Below are 21,482 nucleotides of genomic sequence, written 5' to 3'. Positions count from 1 at the left end.
ATGGCTTTCAAAATGGAAAAGGCAGGGAAGCTGGACTCAGTAAATTGCTCTTGCCAAGTGCGATCATGTTGTCAACAGGCTGAATGACCTCTATTTGTGCTCTAACCATTTTACAATTCTATCAAGGACACAAAATACAAATGGTTGCAAGGGCTTTATGGTTGGTACGATGTTAGCGAAAAGACCTGTCTTGAAAGGACAGAAATCGAACCGCTACTCCATTTAATTGTGCTTCTTGCTTATCACTTAATAAGGTGTGATCCCAACTCAACAAACTGGCAAACCCTATTTGATTTGAGGCACACTTGACTGGTACCTATAAATTAAATATATTTTTTGCACTATAATAGCAGTGAGAAGGAACATGGTCAAATTTATTTTAGTACTCGTTTGGAGAGCAGCTCTTTATTTATGTATTGAAATTAAACTAGGAAAAACTATTTTAAAACTCACTTTCTAAATTACCTGTTTTTTGGAGTAATATTTTTGTTTGAATCTTGATGCTTCCTATGTTTACTAGACCTTTGGCGATTAAAAAAATGTAATAGAAGTAGAAAGGAAATGTATTAAAAGTAATTTAAAAACATTTCCCCACAACTTTTCTGTCCTCCCCACCTCGGAACATCAACACCTTATTGGACATGATTCCAGCGGCGCTAGATACTTTACAATACATCATCGGTGTGGTTATTCTTTATTGAGCCTAGATAGTGAAACCTGGTACAATATAGGTCACTGAAAGACAGTCCCTTCCTGTCCTTGGCCAACATCAACACAAACACACTTCCAGGATCTCACAAAGTTGCAAATCAGTAAGGGGAAATGTACTTGGTCAATTTTCACATAAATGAGGAATTTTTAAAGGACAATTGTAGTGTCCTTGATGGCACTACGACTGAGTTTAACTTGCATGGCACAACCAGGTACCAAAACTGGCATCTCTCTACATTATACATCTCAGCTGTTCACAAAGTTGTTAAACCACTGGGTGAAAAAGTTAAAATATACAACTGAAAAACTTTCATTGTTTCATATCAATTTCAAGACCTGCAGCTAACTTTCCAAAAATTAAAGCAGGAATCTGAGCATTTAATGATGAACCTATGCTCAAGATTTCCACCTAAAACAGAATGCCTTTAGCCATTTTGATTCACTTTCCACATCACCATTAAGAATCACATTTACATGTAAATTACAGCACAGTTACGGCTGATCCAAAAACCCAGTGTGATGAGACAAACCTTAAATGGATTGATTGCAAATGGGTTAGTTGGGAAAGGGCGCAGAAAAGTCCTAGCTCGATATGCAGAAACCTATGACAACAAAACAAACAAATGGTTGAAACGAGGCAAATATCCTCATCTTCAGGTGTTACTGGTGATTTCTGAAAATTAATTTAAATCTGTAATTTGATTAAACATTTTTTAATTTATTAAGTCAATCCAGTACTGTTATTACTATATCATCTCTCTTGTAAGTAGGAATTAAGATCACATCAGGGTGATTCACTAACCTTGAATTTATTTTCAGAAAATGGATTTTTGGTCATAAAATAAGGGGCTTGACAGAAGGCCTTCTCATCATTTGAAGTTGAAGAGGTCTATTAAAATGCATAAATGCTATCAGATAAAGGAATATCCATAAGCAGCCAATTAAAGATAACATTTCATGAAACAGGTCAGGCTATAATTTAGTATGACTAAAAAAAAAACATTTGGATCTTTAGGTTATTTGTTTCAAAGTTTTCCCATCCAAATATTTAAGTCACATTGTCCAAGGAATCAGTGGCTCAGGAACTGTTTTGTAGCAAAAACAGAAGGGAATAGCTTCACACTTTGCAGTAACTAACTGGAGTAAATTTTGACTCATTTAGTACCAGAGGTTGTTCAAGCAGTATGACAATGTAGTCAGTGGAAGAGTCAAGGAAATTTGAGAAAAAAATGTTCATAGAATTTACAGTGCAGAAGGAGGCCATTCGGCCCATCGAAACTGCACCCTACTTAAGCCCACGCCTCCACCCTATCCCCCTAACCCAGTAACACCACCTAACCTTTTGGACACTGAGTTGGCAATTTAGCATGGCCAATCCACCTGACTTGCACATCTTTGGACTTTGGGAGAAAACCGGAGCACCCGGAGGAAACCCACGCAGACACGGGGAGAAAGTGCAAACTCCACACAGACAGTCAGCGAGGCCGGAATTGAATCCGGGTCCCTGGAGCTGTGAGGCAGCAGTGCTAACCACTGTGCCACCGTGCTGCGCTTCTTTGTAGTTCAGAAGTAAATGCTTTCATTACCGATACACAGATACTACTTTTGACAGCATAATATGGAAATTATATGATAAGTAACTATTTAAGGCTCTGGGCACCATAAATAATTAAGTAAAAAGAGTCCAGAAAAATAAGCTTCTTCTATGGGCCAGGAAGTTTACCCAATGTGAGTCTAAACCACACTAATCAAGCAGTTCCCAAGTTTAAACCTCAATAGATGTTCCGAGTTTATGGATTTCAACCAAGATTGCAGTCGAGATTTTGAAGCCGAAATTTATGGAGAGGCAAATATACAATTCCAATGAAAGAATAGAATGGTATATCCACATTCACAGATGACAGTAAATCAAGAAGGTCATTAAGTTATGTGGTTTGGAGCAAAAGTTCAAAGGGACAAAACAGTGACCTGGTAAAACAAATGGACTTCAATGTGGAAAAGTGTAAGTTAAAAATAAGGTAAACTGTGGATCTAAGAAGGTAAAAAACAACACATTTTCTCGGATCTGTGGAGTAGCAAAGGGATGTACACAATCACTAAAAGTTAGTGCACAAGTTCAAGAAGACTGATGAAATGGTGGCTTTTATCTCAGGAGAACTGGAGTTCAAAAGTGTTGAGTTGCTCAAAGCATTGGTTAGTTCCCATCTGGGGTCTGCATTTACTTTTGGACACCAAATTTATGTAAAGATATATTTGCCAAGATAGTTCAACATGATTCACTAGAATGATATGAGGGTTTAATTTCAGAGGAAAGTACATAAACCTGGTTTGTATTCTCCTAAAATTATAAGATTGAGGGGTAATGGTATTAAGGTGCTTAAAATGATAGATAAGATAGTTAAAGCAAAACTATTTCCGCTGGGAATCTCGAGCAAGGGGCCATAATATTAAAACTGATGCAAGGCCAGTTAAGAGTGAAACCAGAAAGCATTTTGTCGGAGCATGCCCCAAGCTTTGGGAATCATCGGCCCAACATGAACTGTTCGTCCCAAGCCTGCCACGCTTACTCCGTCTCAAATCCATATAATGCATCCCAAAATATTATATTCTTAAAAATCAATTGAATTTTCATCTGAATGACTCAATACCATCCATTTCTACCATCTCCCTCGGGGTTCTGTTCCATGGATTAATACTCCGAAGTATTGTTTCTGCAGATTAGTTTTGAATTAATTCTCATTCAAGTATTCTGTATTTTCGTTCAATTCTTCTGGACAAGGAGAAACAACTCATCTTGGTCTGCATCATCTAGACCATTTACAATCCTAATAGGGGAATTGACTGCATTATTTGTGTTAGACAAAATAAATTTTCCTGCTTTTTGTTAAAAGCAGCAACAAGCAATCTGAGATCAATGAGTCAGATTAAATTTAAGTTTCTCTGCATCTAACAGTCTGCGTTAACTTGAACCACAGAACAATGCTATGAATGGGATTATTTGCATTTCTAAAGTATCCAAATTTTCATTCTCTTTGCATGTAATAATTTCTTCCACTCACTATTACATAAAAATAGATTGAGTAGAGGGTCCTCTTTAACTTACAACTACTCTTTACTGAAATCAATGAATAGAGGAAAATATATCTCCTCTAACTACGATCATGAATTCAGTGCCAAGTTCAGCACAATTTACAGTTGCGAACTTATTCCCACTAGGAACGGAGTTAAAACTACCCAAACTCAGCATCGTCATTGCCACTAGAGACAGGATATGGCCAGTCCTTCAGTTTGGGCTGATATTGAATACAAGACCATATCTAACAATGAAAGGACTAGTTCTAATTCACTTATCCTATCTTTGTCATCAAAATAAACTTAAAGTTGGTCAGATAACAATTTATTTTTAATAGATGTTGGGATTATGTAGAACATGAAATTGGTATGGTTCAGGCTGAACAGCTTTAAGTTAATGATAAATTATATTTCTTAACAGTAATATATATCAAAATACTACAGTTAACTTTTTAGTTTAAAAAAGTATTACGAAAATTGTAAAGTACAATGACAATAAAAGCAAACACTCATAAAAAGGGTTCTTAGACTGAAAAAAGAACATGCTAGCATCATCCAACCTGGCTAGTGCGGGTCTGAAAAGAGTCAGCAAATGGGTTAGTACTGCTGCTGCCACTGCTCGATTCAGGCAAGGGGTTAGATTGCAGGAAAGACAAAGGTTGTTTCTGAAACCAAGACAAAAGTAAAGTCATAATCTGCAACATAATGTTCTCACAAAAAATGATAATCCCTATCATCACAGGGTTCAAATAGAGACAAAGGTAAATTCAGCAATCCTAAAGGATAACATGCTCAAAGGAATGCGGATCAGATAATCTGTGCTATGATATCATAATGCTGTTCCGACCCATAACCCTTTTGTACAGACTTTCCGACTGGGCACATGGAATCGGATTAGAAATTACAGGACAGATAGTCCCTGCATTTTATCTTTATTTAGGATCGCATTAATCAATTTAATCTCTCTCCCAATCCAAATCCACAACCAATATTTCCTTTTGAATTACGAATCTAATTCCTCAAAATTGGGTTTAATTAATGTCAGGAATATGTACTGAAAATCACATAAAATGCCCTCACTTAATAGAGAGGAGCTAAATGTCTGCATGTTTTGAGCTACATTTTTATTCAGATCAATGTTGTTGCTTTTTCTAACACAATGCACTGGATTCTCCGATTCCCCAGCCACTTGTTTTTTGGCGGCGCATCGTTCGCTGGCGGGGGAGATTCTCTACTCCCACTGTTTGTCAATGGGGTTTCTCAGTGAAGCCATCCCACGCTGCCAGGAAATTCATGTGCGGGAATGCGCTGCCGCCGGGAAAAGAGAATCCCAACAGCCAGAGAATCCTGGCCTATATTTTTACTGAGATTTGCTAACTACATTAAAAAGTTGCCATGTTTCTGGTAAATCAGGAGATTTTGTAATGGGATGAAACACAATACAGCCTTTCAAGTTATTTGTTGATGTGAGGCTCTCTTGCATTTATCAACATAGTTTTCTATTTAATGACATATCTGACCAACTTTAAATTCTATTCCAAACCCTGAGAGCTAAGAGAGGGCATGAACAATCTTTGGCGGGTAGGATCAAGGAAAACCCCAAGGCCTTTTGCACATATGTGAGAAATATGAGAATGACTAGAGCGAGGGGAGGTCCGATCAAGGACAGTAGCGGGAGATTGTGTATTGAGTCTGAAGAGATAGGAGAGGTCTTGAACGAGTACTTTTCTTCTGTATTTACAAATGAGAGGGGCCATATTGTTGGAGAGGACAGTGTGAAACAGACTGGTAAGCTCGAGGAAATACTTGTTAGGAAGGAAGATGTGTTGGGCATTTTGAAAAACTTGAGGATAGACAAGTCCCCCGGGCCTGACGGGATATATCCAAGGATTCTATGGGAAGCAAGAGATGAAATTGCAGAGCCGTTGGCAATGATCTTTTCGTCCTCACTGTCAACAGGGGTGGTACCAGGGGATTGGAGAGTGGCGAATGTCGTGCCCCTGTTCAAAAAAGGGACTAGGGATAACCCTGGGAATTACAGGCCAGTTAGTCTTACTTCGGTGGTAGGCAAAGTAATGGAAAGGGTACTGAAGGATAGGATTTCTGAGCATCTGGAAAGACACTGCTTGATTAGGGATAGTCAGCACGGATTTGTGAGGGGTAGGTCTTGCCTTACAAATCTTATTGAATTCTTTGAGGAGGTGACCAAGCATGTGGATGAAGGTAAAGCAGTGGATGCAGTGTACATGGATTTTAGTAAGGCATTTGATAAAGTTCCCCATGGTAGGCTTATGCAGAAAGTAAGGAGGCATGGGATAGTGGGAGATTTGGCCAGTTGGATAACGAACTGGCTAACTGATAGAAGTCAGAGTGTGGTGGTGGATGGCAAATATTCAGCCTGGATCCCAGTTACCAGTGGCGTACCGCAGGGATCAGTTCTGGGTCCTCTGCTGTTTGTGATTTTCATTAATGACTTGGATGAGGGAGTTGAAGGGTGGGTCAGTAAATTTGCAGACGATACGAAGATTGGTGGAGTTGTGGATAGTACGGAGGGCTGTTGTCGGCTGCAAAGAGACATAGATAGGATGCAGAGCTGGGCTGAGAAGTGGCAGATGGAGTTTAACCCTGAAAAGTGTGAGGTTGTCCATTTTGGAAGGACAAATATGAATGCGGAATACAGGGTTAACGGTAGAGTTCTTGGCAATGTGGAGGAGCAGAGAGATCTTGGGGTCTATGTTCATACATCTTTGAAAGTTGCCACTCAAGTGGATAGAGCTGTGAAGAAGGCCTATGGTGTGCTCGCGTTCATTAACAGAGGGATTGAATTTAAGAGCCGTGACGTGATGATGCAGCTGTACAAAACTTTGGTAAGGCCACATTTGGAGTACTGTGTACAGTTCTGGTCGCCTCATTTTAGGAAGGATGTGGAAGCTTTGGAAAAGGTGCAAAGAAGATTTACCAGGATGTTGCCTGGAATGGAGAGTAGGTCTTACGAGGAAAGGTTGAGGGTGCTCGGCCTTTTCTCATTAGAACGGAGAAGGATGAGGGGCGACTTGATAGAGGTTTATAAGATGATCAGGGGAATAGATAGAGTAGACAGTCAGAGACTTTTTCCCCGGGTGGAACAAACCATTACAAGGGGACATAAATTTAAGGTGAAAGGTGGAAGATATAGGAGGGATATCAGAGGTAGGTTCTTTACCCAGAGAGTAGTGGGGGCATGGAATGCACTGCCTGTGGAAGTAGTTGAGTCGGAAACATTAGGGACCCTCAAGCAGCTATTGGATAGGTACATGGATTACGGTAAAATTATATAGTGTAGATTTATTTGTTCTCAAGGGCAGCACGGTAGCATTGTGGATAACACAATTGCTTCACAGCTCCAGGGTCCCAGGTTCGATTCCGGCTCGGGTCACTGACTGTGCGGAGTCTGCACGTCCTCCCCGTGTCTGCGTGGGTTTCCTCCGGGTGCTCCGGTTTCCTCCCACAGTCCAAAGATGTGCGGGTTAGGTGAATTGGCCAATGATAAATTGCCCTCAATGTCCAAATTGCCCTTGGTGTTGGGTGGAGGTGTTGAGTTTGGGTAGGGTGCTCTTTCCAAGAGCCGGTGCAGACTCAAAGGGCCGAATGGCCTCCTTCTGCACTGTAAATTCAATGATAATCTATGATTAATCTAGGACAAAGGTTCGGCACAACATCGTGGGCCGAAGGGCCTGTTCTGTGTTGTATTTTCTATGTTCTATGTAAACCCAATTTGAAAATGGTACCCAATTACATGAAGTATATGCAGTACTGTCTCTAACTTGCTTCCTTCACAGAATATGGATATTAGAATGAAAATAAAATGCTACATTTAGAAGATAGTAAATGTGATCAGCGTGTAAGAATGAACTAAATGTAGATATAGATGTACGCTCTGCAAAGTAAATTCTTTATCAAAAGGGGATGTCTGGAGAAGACTTTGTGCACGCACCTTCAATTGCCATTTTGGAGAAGTGTGCAACTATTTTGTAAAGGATAGTCAAGTATATTTAGGCAATCTGGTGCAGTTGCTTGCTTTCAATTTTCAGTGTCATGGAGGTGCCCAGCCTGTGTAAAATACCATAACCCCCCAAAATGGGGCTGTCTGCTCATTTAAATGATCGCAGTAGTGCGCAGTCAGCGCTGCACACTGTAGAGTGGCTGCATGCCTGAGCAGGAGATGCAAAACCATGAAAGGCTAGAAAGAATTCAAGCAAACCCGCATCACTTCAAATCACTTTTCGCCCTTTAAGGGAAGGTGGAATGCATTTTGAATGCAGCAGGAGCTGGATGTCATTCTAAAAATGATGTTGACCGAGGAAAGAGTGTGGTACAACACGGCGAAGACAGTGCTCCAAGATTCCAGCGCTATTCTACACAAGCTTAAAAAAGGGAGTTGAGTCAGACAGTCATGGCAGTCAAGCCATGCCAGAAGTCTTGTTCCATGGATCTGGATGCAGTGCTGCCCCAAGTTCAATAACTTGAGTGGTGAATATACTGTGAAATGCCATGTCCCACGAACTGCACCACTAGCCTTCACACACTGCTTATGCACACATTACAAGCACTCACCTGCCAGCAATCTCTATTAATTCCGACTCCTGACTAATGTGCATTGCTTCATCTCATCGGCACACACTTACCACTGTGACTAACCTCACACCCATGCCTCATAGCATGCACATATTTCCAGGCATTCAGCCAGAACAGCCAACATGTGTGCACTGGTGCCAAATCAGCCTTACAAATTGGCTGACATCATGATTTGCCTATTCTACATATTTACCTCGGTGCACTAATACCCTCGCACATGACATCCAGTGTGCTTCGTACCAGATGGCATGTATGCCATGGATGCGATTTTAGAAGCATAATGATACATGTATCACTGAAAAGGCAGGTTCTATAGAGCTGAATTTTGTGACTTGTGTAACATAACATCGTCATTTCTTATTACAACAGCAGAAAATGGATCCCTGATTTTACGCCAAAACATTTTAATATAAAAGCATACAAACTACTGCTTAAGCACGTAAACTACTGTAGATTAATACAGATTAAAATATTATATCCTATCAGGACCTACAAAAGCAATTTGCATTCATCTACACCGCTTGCTCTCGAAAACAAACCTAAACTCATAAAAATAAACAATTGCTAATATATGAAGTTTCTGTATGATCATCTAAATGCAACAGGATATAGATATTTCCAAAGAAAATAGCTTCCTAGAGCGAAGCATATGACAAAACATTTGACAAACAGGGCACGTGTCTGCCTAAAAATTGTTGATAATCGAAAATCCCACAGAAACAGGAAACGTTTCTAAGAAATTTTGAGATTTAACTGTTAATGAGTATGTTACTTGTTTAGTTTTAGAGCAGTGAAACTCAAATACTCAGCACACTGAACAAATACTGCCAACAAACAAAGAATAAACCAACAGCTTTCAAAGGGGTTACTATCACGTGTAAAATGATACTTTTACCTTGGATGGATCAAGGGAGAATGGGTTAGTAGAGGAATTTTTCTGCCCACTAAGAACAAATGTTGATGAACGACTAGAGAGAGATTCTGGCTGGGAACAAAATGGATGAAATGGAGGAAAATGTAAATGAAATTAGAAATAGATGAAAACAAAATGAAGAGTTAGCACTAAAGGAGACAAACATATTAATATGTACAAGAATAAGGATGCTTTGTGTACAATTCACAATTCTATTATTAAAATAGATATGCGATAACTAAATATCCAAGTCCACAACTTATTTTTTACCACAAATCACTTTTTAGATAAAATGTTAAAAAGAAAACTGCAACATTGCAGTTTTCAACTGTATTACTATGACTGCTACTGTTCAGAACTAAAGGCAAACAACTTTAGGACTTAGGTAAAACATTTCATCGACCATTCCATGTTGTTTTGACAACATATACAAAGATTCCTAGCCCAAAGGGCTTTGAAACTCAACCAAAGTGTGCTCGTAATAAAATTACTTGACATGCTGACAGGCACAATTAACGATTTTTTCCCATATATGCTGTCAAGATTCTCTGAAGTGTCCTTACCCAAAATGTTTCATATCATTTGACATAATTTGCTTTCAACAGTGTTCATTTGACATCAACTGCACTCAATTGCAATCCTTTTGCCATTATGTCAGGTCAATTGTTCTCAAATGCTATCATTTTGTCATCATTTGAAAGCACTTGCACTCAAAAGCAATCGTTTGGCTATCATTCAATTTCATTTTCACCCAGAACTGACCACCTAGCTATCATTTCACACAGAACCATACTTGAGATGTAAAATGATATCAAGGGACAGCATGGTGGCGTAGTGGTTAGTACTGCTGCCTCACGGCATCAAGGACCTGGGTTCGATCCTGGGCCTGAGTCACTGTCCATGTGAAGTTTGCACATCCTCCCCGTATCTGCGTAGGTCTCACCCCCACAACCCAAAAATCTGTGCAGGCTAAGTGGATTAGCCACGCAAAATTGCCCCTTAATTTTAAAAAAAGAATTGGGTCCCCTAAATTTAGTTTAAAAAATATATAGTTGATTGTCATCAACTGCCGCCCTGCAGTGATCACAATAAATTGTGACAAAAATACAGCCAAAATGTTCCTTTGGCCAAGCTGATTATGCATGCAGTTAATAAGGTCACATTATCTTCACCTTGCACCCCATCCAACCTCTCTCTCTCCCCACCACACCCCTTATGCCCCTGCCCAAATCCCTCCCTCGTTTCACGCTGTCCCCTTTCCCTCCCCCTCTTTGCCCCTTCCCTCCTCTCTTTACCCCTTCTCTCACTCCCCACCCTTCTGTTCCATTCTCTGTCACCTCCCCCCAACTGAAGAGATCCACTTACAAGGCCAGCTATAAACTGTAAGTGACATTTTTCGGAGAGCCCTGTCAAGATGTGAAGTCAGCGTGGGAGCGAGGCGGGGTCAGGCAGAGGTTCAACTCAGAAGCAAAGTGAGGGTTTTCAGAGTCCAGCCAGGGAGTGAGGTGAGGTCAGTGAGGCCCAAATGCCTGGAGGGAGTGAGCAAGAGACTGGGGAAAGGGATGGAGCCAGAGTCTGTGCGAAGGGAAGGAGAAGCAAGGGGAGGGGGCAGTGTTTGGAGGGTGAGCAAGGCTCCAAAAAAGAAGTGTTTGGAAAGAGGTGGAAGTGTTTGGAGGAAAGAGGGAATGTATGAGTGGAGGGGGAATGTTTGGAGGGAGAGATGTACGGGAGAAAGGGTATGGGAGGGAGGGAGGGGTGGAGAGTTGGGAGGGAGGGGCGAGTATGTGGAGATTGGAGGGAGAGTTTCGACCCAGAGATTTGGGGAATCGATGGTTGGAAAGTATAGATGCCGAGACTAAAATTAATTAAGATCTGATGGGGATCAGGTGGTACCCTCAAGCATGTACTGTATAGTGGAACAATATTCTGGGGCTAAGTGAAAAACTGAATAAATCAGAAAATGGTCCGCGACTTGCAGGCAGTTCCCCAGCGTTGGTTTTGAGGGGTATCCCAAAGGTGTGCTGCGGAATCCCTTTCGGAAGTTGGATTTGGATTTGTTTACTGTCACGTGTGCCAAGGTACAGTGAGAAGTATTTTTCTGCGAGTAGCTCAAACAGATCATTTAATACATGAAAATAAAATAAAACAAAAAGAAAATACATAATAGGACAACACAAGGTACACAATATAAATACATGGACACTGGCATCGTGTGAAGCATACAGGGATGTAGTATTAATCAGGTCAGTCCATAAGAGGGTCGCTTAGGAGTCTGGTAACAGCGGGGAAGAGGCTGTTTAGGTAAACATTTGCGTAGCAATTATCCAGAAGTGTTAATGTCCCCTCAACAAATGCGTCGCGCCTGGAACCATTCGTCAAAGCAATTTAGATCACTAACTTTGATGGTTTTACCAGGATTACATTCGTAATTATTCAAAGAATGTTAAAGGAAATAACACCACTTCATATTCTGCATAACTATTTTAAATACCCCAGCAGTCTACCTCATCCACTGACTAAGCAACCACACCCCTACCATATGGTATTTCCCACCCGCACAAGGCATCCTAACCAGGGGCGGGATTCTCCGCAATCGGCGCGATGTCCGCCGACCGGCGCCAAAAACGGCACGAATCAGTCCGGCATCGCGTCGCCCCAAAGGTGCGAAATTCTCCGCATCTTGAGGGGCCAAGCCCTCACCTTGAGGGGCTAGGCCCGCGCTGAACTGATTTCCGCCCCGCCGGCTGGCGGGAAAGACCTTTGGCGCCCTGCCAGCTGGTGCAGAAATGATTTTGCCGTGCGACTCATACGCGGGAGCGTCAGCGGCCGCTCACGGCATCCCCGCGCATGCGCAGTGGAGGGGGTCTCTTCTGCCTCCGCCATAGTGAAGACCATGGTGAAGGTGGAAGGAAAAGAGTGCCCCCACGGCACAGGCCCGCCCGCGGATCGGTGGGCCCCGATCGCGGGCCAGGCCACCGTGGGGGGCCGCCCCCGGGGCCAGATCGCCCCGCGCCCCCCCCCAGGACCCCGCCCGCGCCGCCTTGTCCCGCCGTTCGAAAGGTGGTTCAATCCACGCCGTCTGGCGTGGGTTGACAGCGGCGGTACTTCGGCCCATCGCGGACTGGAGAATCGCCGGGGGGTGGACCCGCTGACCGGCGCAATTCTCGCCCCCGCCGAATCTCCGATGGCGGAGAATTCGGGACACGGCGGGGGCGGGATTCACGCCGGCCCCCGGTGATTCTCCAACCCGGTGAGGGGTCGGAGAATCGCGCCCCTGATCCCCGATCCTACCCCACCAGTTGGTGACCCACCAATACCTTTCCATTGCACCCTCCTGATATCTGACATCTCCCCACCTTAACCTCTGATTTCCCCACTCCGATTGCCCCCACCCCCACCTCCCCCCTGGACCTCAGAAACCCTCACCCTGGGCTCCCCCGACCACCCAAATCCTATCTACTTATGTGGACACTTACCTTCTCCCTGGCTTGTCAGTTCCACTGGGCCCTTCAAACCTTTAAAAAAAGGGGGGCATTGCTTTCCTGAAACAGATGCTACTGAATTGTGGGAATTCTTTCGAAGCAGGTTCTAAACAACTCTGGACATTGGAGGTTTCGGTGCAGTTTTCAACAGCGGCTAAGCGAGCATTAAAGTTTTGCAATTCCAATGGCCCATTGCTTTTTGACACAAGTTGGAAGTTATGGTCCATTATTTAAGTAAGCAACTTCCTTGTACTTTTCAATGCAGGTTGCTGAGTGTATTTGATAGTTTTAAGTGCACCAGGGTAGCTTTGAGCACGCTATCAAATTTGATATCAAATTCATTCCAAATTAGAATTATTGATGTCAAATTTTATAATTGGTACACGTAAAAGTACACATGAAAGCAAAAGTGATGTCAAATTATTCAGACAGGGACACCTCAAATTATAAAGTTATAGCTTTAACATTGCTTTACGTTTCTTTATAACATTATTAAAATATGATGGTAGGTTTCTATATTTTCAAAACCAACTGTGCAATATTTGCCATATCCTAATATTTATAATAATACATAGCTATAAATAAAAACCATTAGCTTAAACGGTAAACAAAACAAAAAGATCAACAACACTCAATCATTTGTTCGAAATAGGACGTTACTCACGAACTGGAGAGAAATTTATAAAATAGGACCTCAAAGGTAGTGATCTCTGGATTACTCCCACTGCAACATGCTAGTGAAAGTTGAAAGAGCAAGATAGGGAGGATCATTATGTGGCTTGAGTCTTGTAGCAGGAGGGAGAGCTTCAGATTTTTGGGGCATTGGACCAGTTCTGGAGCAGGAGCCTCCTATTCAAAAGGGACAGGCTGCACCTCAACAAGATGGGGACTATTGTCCTCACAAGCAAGCTCAGTAGTTTGGTTGGGGAGTGTTTAAAATAAACTGGCAGGGAGATGGGCACCAGCATTTAAGAGTGGAAATGAAGAATAAGGTGCATAAAGTGAGAGTGTTGGACGTGCAGGGAAGGAAGTAGTATCACATTGGATGGGATATTAGAAGGAATACAAAGGCAGGTTTACAATGCATGTAAATGCACAAGTGTGGTCAAAAAGGTTGGCGAACTCTATGCGCAAATAGCCATGTGGGAATATGATGCACTGGCAATAACAGAAATGTGGCTGAATAGTGGTGAGGAGTGGGCACTTTATGTTCAAGGATATAAAGTGATCTGAAAAGATAGGGGAGAAGGAAAGGGGGTTGGGATAGGTGTACTGATTGGAAAGACATTGTAGTGTTGAAAAGAGGAATTAATTGAGGAGAAATATGCCAGATTCTATTTCTTTAGAGTTGAGCAGCATAAAGGACATGATCATTCCATTCCTAATGGCATTGTGGGTGTACCTACACCACAGAGAAAGCAACTCACCATTCCCTCCACAAGGGCAATTAGGGATGGGCAATATATGCTGCCTAGCCAGCGTCACCGACATCCCACAAATTAATAACAAATAAATAAATACATAAATAAAATCACGACGGCACAGTGGCACAGCGGTTAGCACTGCTGCATCACAACTCCAGCGTTCAATTCCGGCCTCGGGTGACTATGTGTCTGGAGTTTGCACTTTCTGCGTGGGTTTCCACCGGATGTTCCGCTTTCCTCCCGCAGTCCAAAGATGTGCAGGTTCGGTAGATTGGCCATGCTAAATTGCCCCTTAGTGTCCAAAAGGTTAGGTGGCATTGCTGGGTTACGGGGATAGGGTGGAGGCGTGGGCTTAAGTAGGGTGCTCTTTCTAAGGGCCGGTGCAGACCTGGTGGGCCAAATGGCCTCCTTCTGCACTGTAAATTCCAAAAAATCTTCTATCAGCATATAAATTGTAAGTGTGCAGTAATAGGTCCCATTAGGGACAAAGAGTGATAAATGCATAGAGGGAAAAGAAAAATCAAGAATATGTAAAGTAGCACTGTAATGGTATTTACTGAGGAAGATGACAAAATATTGGTAGATTTGTAAAGGTCAGTGTTTGACTAAAGTAAGAGAGAAGGCAGATGAAGGAATTTCAATGGAAGCTGCTTTTCAGGTGCGGAGCTGAGCGGAGCGAGACAAGTGCAGTCTGGGTAAGGTAGGTGAGTTATAAAAACTTACCTCTGGGATTGTGGCCTTCTTTTCAGGAATGGAGCTGAGCGGAGCAAGCCGAGAGCAGTCTGGGTAAGGTAAGTGAGACATAACGCTCAGGTGCCCTCAGAGGGCATTGGGGGGGACCGAAACGTGATGTCACAGGAAGGCTGTGATCTGACTAAGAGGAAATCTGCTAAAATTGAATCTATGTCTGTGTTAAAATTGAATCGGTGTTAAATTATTCGTTATAAATTACTGGTTAGTCAATAATTAATTAGAGCTAGAAATGGGGTGCAGTGCATCGATTGCCAGATATGGGAGACCTATGACGCCGCAGGGCTCCTGGACAATTACATCTGCAAGAAGTGCACTCAATTGCAGATCCTCACAGACCATATGTATCAGTTGGAGCAGCAGTTGAATGCACTTAGGAGCATGTAGGTGGCGGAAAGCATCATAGATAGGAGTTTTAGAGACCTGGTGCCAGGGTCAAGGGTGTCACACCCAAAGAGCAGGCAGATAGATGGGTGACCACTAGAAGGGGCGGGCAGGCAGTCAGTGCAGGAATCCTCTGTGGCTGTCCCCCTCTCTAATAGGTGTACCATTTTGGATACTGTTTGGGGAGTTATCCTATCAGGGAAAAGCAATAACAGGCAGAACAGTGGCACCACAACTGGCTCAGTTGCTCAGCAAGGGAGGGCAAAGTGCAGGAGAGCGATAGTTATAGCGGACTCTATAGTAAGGGGCATCGATTGCTGCTTCTGTTTGCATGAAAGAGACTCCAGGATGGTATGTTGCCTCCCTGGTGCCAGGGTCAAGATGTCTCTAAACAAACACAGGACATCCTGAAAGGAGAAAGTGAACAGCCAGAGGTCCTGCAGAAGGAGTTCAGGGAGTTAGGCAGTGAGCTAAAAAGAAGGACCTCCAGGGTTGTAATCTCAGGGTTACTCCCTGTGCCACATGCCAGTGAGACTAGAAATAGAAGGATAGTGCAGTTAAACATGTGGCTAAACTGGTGGTGTAGGAGGGAGGGTTTCAGATTTCTGGCCATTGGGATCTCTTCCGGAGCAGGTGGAACCTGTACAAGAAGGACGGGTTGCATCTAAACTGGAGGGGCACTGATATCCTGGCTGGAGGATTGCTAGAGTCATCCGGGAGGATTTAAACGAGTATAGCAGGGGGGTGGGAACCAGAGCGTTAGCTTAGAAGGTGTAATAAATGAAGGGGAAATAGAGAACAAAAATAAGAGAACAACAACAACCCCCTGTCTGCTCAAAAACACTGGTCTGAAGTGTATTTGTTCCAACGCCAGAAGTACAGCAGGTAAGGCAGATGAATTTAGAGCACTGATTAGTACTTGGAATTATGATGTTGTAGCTATCACAGAAACGTGGTTAAAGGAAGGGTAGGATTGGCAGCTGAATGTTGGATACAGATGTTTCAGGAGAGATAGAGGGGGATGTAAAAGACGAGGGGAGTAGCATTACTGGTTAAGGAGAATATTATAGCCGTACTGCGGGAGGACACCTCGGAGGGCTCATACAATGAGGCAATCTGGGTAGAGCTCAGGAACAGGAAGGGGGAATCACAATGTTGGGGGTTTAATACAGTCCCCCCCAACTGCCAGCGAGAGATAGCGGAACAGATACGTAGAGAGATTTTGGATAGGTGTAAAAGTAACAGGGATGTTGGGGTAGGGGATTTTAACTTCCCCTATATTAGAACATAGAACGATACAGAGCAGTACAGGCCCTTCGGCCCACGATGTTGCACCGAAACAAAAGCCATCTAACCTACACTATGCCATTATCATCCATGTTTATCCAATAAACTTTTAAATGCCCTCAATTTTGGCGAGTTCACTACTGTTGCAGGTAGGGCATTCCACGGCCTCACTACTCTTTGCGTAAAGATTGACTGGGACTCACTTAGTGCTAGGGGTTTGGATGGGGCAGAGTTTGTAAGGTGTATCCACAAGGGCTTCTTGATGCAATATGTAAAATGTTCAACTAGGGAAGGGGCAGTACTGTACCTGGTACTGGGGAATGAGCCTGGATCGGTGGTTGAGGTTTCAGTAGGGGAACATTTTGTGAGTAGTGACCACAATTCTGTAAGTTTTAGAATACTTTTGGGATGAGGGTAGCCCTCAGGTTATGGAGTTAAAATGGGGAAAGGCAAGTTACGATACCATTAGAGAGGAATTGAAGAATTTGGATTGGGTGCGGCTGTTAGAGGGTAAATCAACATTGGACATGTGGGAGTCTTTCAAGCGACAGTTGATTAGGATTCAGGAAAGTTACGTTCCTGAGAGAACAAAGGAAAAGTGTGGGAAGTTTAGGGAGCCTTGGATAACGAGGGATATTGTGAACCTTGTCAAAAAGAAAATGAGGCTTTTGTACGGTCCAGAAAGGAGGGGGCAGTCGAAACCCTCGAGGAGTATAAAGAAAGTAGGAAGGTTCTTAAGCGGGAATTTACGAGGGCTAGGAGGGGTCATGAAAAGTCTTTGGTAAGTAGGATAAAGGTGAATCCCAAAGCTTTTTATTCATATGTAAAATGCAAGAGGGTGGCCAGGGAAAGGATTGGACCGCTTAAGGACAGTGGGGGGAATCTATGTGTTGAGCCAGTGGAAATGGATGAGGTATTAAATGAGTACTTTGCATCAGTGTTCCCCAAAGAAAAGGTCTTTGTGGAAGGTGATTCTTGGGTAGGGTGTGTGGATAGTCTGGGTCATGTTGACATCAAAAAGGAGATGTTGGGTATTTTAAAAGATGTTTTGGAGGAAAATGTAGCTGGTCTGATTAGTAAGTTTGAAATGATACCAAGGTTGGTGGAGTGACAGACAGTGTTGAGGATTGTCAGAAGGTACAGCACGACGTGGATAGAATCATAGAAGTTTACAGCATGGAAACAGGCCCTTCGGCCCAACCAGTCCATGCCGCCCAGTTTTTACCATTAAGCTAGTCCCAGTTGCCCGCACTTGGCCCATAACCCTCTATACCCATCTTACCCATGTAACTATCTAAATGCTTTTTAAAAGACACAATTGTACCCGCCTCTACTACTACCTCTGGCAGCACATTCCAGACACTCACTACCCTCTGAGTGAAGAAATTGCCCCTCTGGGCCCTTCTGAATCTCTCCCCTTAAACCTATGCCCTCTAGTTTTAGACTCCCCTACCTTTGGGAAAAGATGTTGACTATCTACCTTATCTATGCCCCTCATTATTTTATAGACCTCTATAAGATCACCCCTAAGCCTCCTACGCTCCAGGGAAAAAAGTCCCAGTCTATCCAGCCTCTCCTTATAACTCGAACCATCAAGTCCCGGTAACATCCTAGTAAATCTTTTCTGCACTCTTTCTAGTTTAATAATATCCTTTCTATAGCAGGGTGACCAGAACTGCACACAGTATTCCAAGTGTGGCCGTACCAATGTCTTGTACAACTTCAACAAGACGTCCCAACTCCTGTATTCAATGTTCTGACCAATGAAACCAAGCATGCCGAATGCCTTCTTCACCACCCTGTCCACCTGCGACTCCACCTTCAAGGAGCTATGAACCTGTACTCCTAGATCTCTTTGTTCTATAACTCTCCCCAACGCCATACCATTAACTGAGTAGGTCCTGGCCTGATTCGATCTGTCAAAATGCATCACCTCACATTTATCTAAATTAAACTCCACCTGCCATTCGTCGGCCCACTGGCCTAATTGATCAAGATCCCGTTGCAATCCTAGATAACCTTCTTCACTATCCACTGTGCCACCAATCTTGGTGTCATCTGCAAACTTAATAACCATGCCTCCTAAATTCTCATCCAAATCATTAATATAAATCACAAATAACAGTGGACCCAGCACCGATCCCTGAGGCACACCACTGGTCACAGGCCTCCAGTTTGAAACACAACCCTCTACAACCACCCTCTGTCTTCTGTCGTCCAGCCAATTTTGAATCCAATTGGCAACCTCACCCTGGATCCCGTGAGCTTTAACCTTCTGCAACAACCTACCATGCGGTACCTTGTCAAAGGCTTTGCTAAAGTCCATGTAGACAACGTCTACTGCACTGCCCTCATCTACCTTCTTGGTCACCCCCTCAAAAAACTCAATCAAAATTGTGAGACATGATTTTCCACGCACATCCATGCTGACTGCCCCGAATCAGTCCTTGCCTCTCTAAATGCTTGTAGATCCTGTCTCTCAGAATACCTTCTAGCAACTTACCTACTACAGACGTTAGGCTCACCGGTCTGTAGTTCCCAGGCTTTTCCCTGCTGCCCTTCTTTAACAAGGGCACAACATTCGCTACTCTCCAATCTTCAGGCACCTCACCTGTGGCTGCCGATGATTCAAATATCTGTCTATTTCCTCCCTAGCCTCCCACAACATCCTGGGATACAGTTCATCAGGTCCCGGGGATTTATCTACCTTGATGCGCTTTAAGACTTCCAGCACCTCCTCCTCTGTCATATGCACACTTCTCAAGACATCACTATTTATTTCCCTTAATTTCCTAACATTCATGCCTTTCTCCACCGTGAATACCGATGAGAACTATTCATTCAGGATCTCACCCAACTCTCGTGGCTCTGCACATAGATGTCCTTGTTGATCCTTAAGAGGCCCTACTCTGTCCCTAGTTACTCTTTTTCCCTTTATGTATCTGTAGAAGCTCTTTGGATTCTCCTTTGCATTATTTGCCAAAACAATTTCATGTCCCCTTTTTGCCCTCCTGATTTCCCTCTTAACTCTATTTCGACAATCTCTATACTCTTCAAGGGATCCACTTGATCCCAGTTGTTTATGTACGTCATATGCCTTGCCCTTCACTCTAAAGGGAATGGGCTTACCCTGAACCCTGGTTAACACATTTTTAAAAGCCTCCCATTTACCAGCCGTCCCTTTGCCTGCCAAGTCTCCCCCAATCTACCTCTGAATGTTCCTGTCTGATACCATCAAAATTGGCCTTGCCCCAATTAAGAATTTTAACTCTTGGGCCAGACCTATCATTCTCCATAGCTATCTTAAAACTAATGGAGTTATGGTCACTTGTCCCAAAGTGATCCCTCACTAACACTTCTGGGTTGGAGTTGGGATAGGGATCAGAGTCTGGGATAGGTTGGAGGCTTGGACAGAGAAATGGCAAATGGAGTTCAATCCGGACAAATGTGAGGTAATTCATTTTGGTAGTTCTGACATAGAGGGGAAATATATAATAAATGGCAAAACTCTTAGGAATATAGAAAGTCAGAGAGATCTGGGTGCACAGATCTTTGAAAGTGGCAATACAAGCGGACAAGGTAGTCAAGAAAGCATATTAAATGCTTGCCTTCATTGGACGGGCCATTGAGTACAAAAATTGGCAAGTCATGCTACAGTAGATTCTTGGTAAGGCCGTACTTGGAATATCTCGCATAATTCTGGTCACCACACTACCAGAAGAATGTGGAGACTTTGGAGAAGGTGCAGAGGAGGTTTGCCAGGATGTTGCCGGGTCTGGAGGGTGTTAGCTGTGCAGAGAGGCTGAATAGGCTCGGACTGTATTTATTAGAACGAAGGAGGTTGGGGGGCGACCTAATAAGAGATTATGAGAAGCATGGATGGAATGAATGGGAAGGCACTCTTTCCCGAGGTGCAGTGGTCAGTCACAAGGGGGCATAGGTTTAAGGTCCGTGGGGCAAAGTTTAGAGGAGATGTGCAAGGTAGGTTTTTTACGCAGAGGGTGGTGAGTGCCTGGAAGCAGATACATTAATGGTGTTCAAAAAGCATCTTGACAAAATATATGGATAGGATGGGTATAGAGCGAGACCGCATGGAGGATTGCTGAGGGTTTTGGCTAAGGATGGTATCATGATCACTCCAGGCTTGGAGGGCCGAAGGGCTGTTCCTGTGCTGTATTGTTCTTTGATAGAGATTTCAAGAAAGTGTTTCACAAAGTACAACATGGAAGGCTGGCTCGCAAAATTGTGGCTCGTGAAAGTAAACAATGCCACCTTGGATGACTCATCGACAGAAAGAGCATGTCATTGTAAATCACTATTTTTTACACTGCAGGATGTGTCATGGGAATGTCACTTTAAGAAATGTTTGTCTGCTCAAGTGGCTGCAGTGATGTCAGAGTGTGGGTGGAGCTGAGCTCTGGCTCTGCTTTTTAATTTCGCTTTGAGGAAAAGTTTGGGTGTATCTGTGTTTTTTGGTTTTGTTTTAGTGTTGGAGCTGAAGCCAGCCAAAGAAGGTGTAATTTCGATCTCTCTGCCATCAAAATACTATCTCGAGATCATTTGGTAATTTCAACGTGGTAACTGTTGTACCGTAGTGAAGTTAAGCCTGATGTCTTTCTGTACAAAGGATTTTTGTCTTATGGATGTTAAAAGGAAAGTTTAAGTATTACTTAGAATGCTGTATTCTTTGGTTGTTGTATTTGAATTGATGGTTGATAAGATGTTCACTGTGTTTTAAAAAGGTTAACTGAGTTCATAGAATAAACATTGTTTTGCTTTAAAAATTACTTTTAAATTTCTGCTGCACCACACCTGTAGAGTGGGCTGTGTGCTCCCCATACCACA

At 43.1% G+C, this 21,482-nt stretch overlaps 1 protein-coding gene across 18 annotated transcripts in view; it reads right to left on the bottom strand.

Annotated features, from left to right (window-relative positions):
* Nucleotides 1-21,482, bottom strand: part of LOC140429761 (multiple PDZ domain protein) — a 488,055-nt gene that overhangs the window by 127,358 nt on the left and 339,215 nt on the right. For 9 of the 18 annotated variants that reach the window (XM_072517160.1, XM_072517163.1, XM_072517161.1 and 6 more), the window contains 4 exons: nucleotides 9,293-9,382; nucleotides 4,344-4,448; nucleotides 1,514-1,600; nucleotides 1,242-1,313 (listed from right to left, as the gene is read on the bottom strand). The exons of 2 other annotated variants lie outside the window; for them this stretch is intronic. In XM_072517160.1, coding sequence (XP_072373261.1) covers nucleotides 1,242-1,313; nucleotides 1,514-1,600; nucleotides 4,344-4,448; nucleotides 9,293-9,382 — 354 coding nt within the window. The remainder of the gene's footprint in view (nucleotides 1-1,241; nucleotides 1,314-1,513; nucleotides 1,601-4,343; nucleotides 4,449-9,292; nucleotides 9,383-21,482) is intronic. 7 more of the 18 variants (XM_072517165.1, XM_072517171.1, XM_072517164.1 and 4 more) reach the window with 6 other exon arrangements.

The sequence above is a fragment of the Scyliorhinus torazame genome, chromosome 9 (assembly GCF_047496885.1).
Source record: "Scyliorhinus torazame isolate Kashiwa2021f chromosome 9, sScyTor2.1, whole genome shotgun sequence".
Lineage (NCBI taxonomy): Eukaryota > Metazoa > Chordata > Chondrichthyes > Carcharhiniformes > Scyliorhinidae > Scyliorhinus > Scyliorhinus torazame.
Note: the sequence above shows the minus strand (reverse complement) of the source record. Positions and strands in the feature narration are given on the sequence as shown.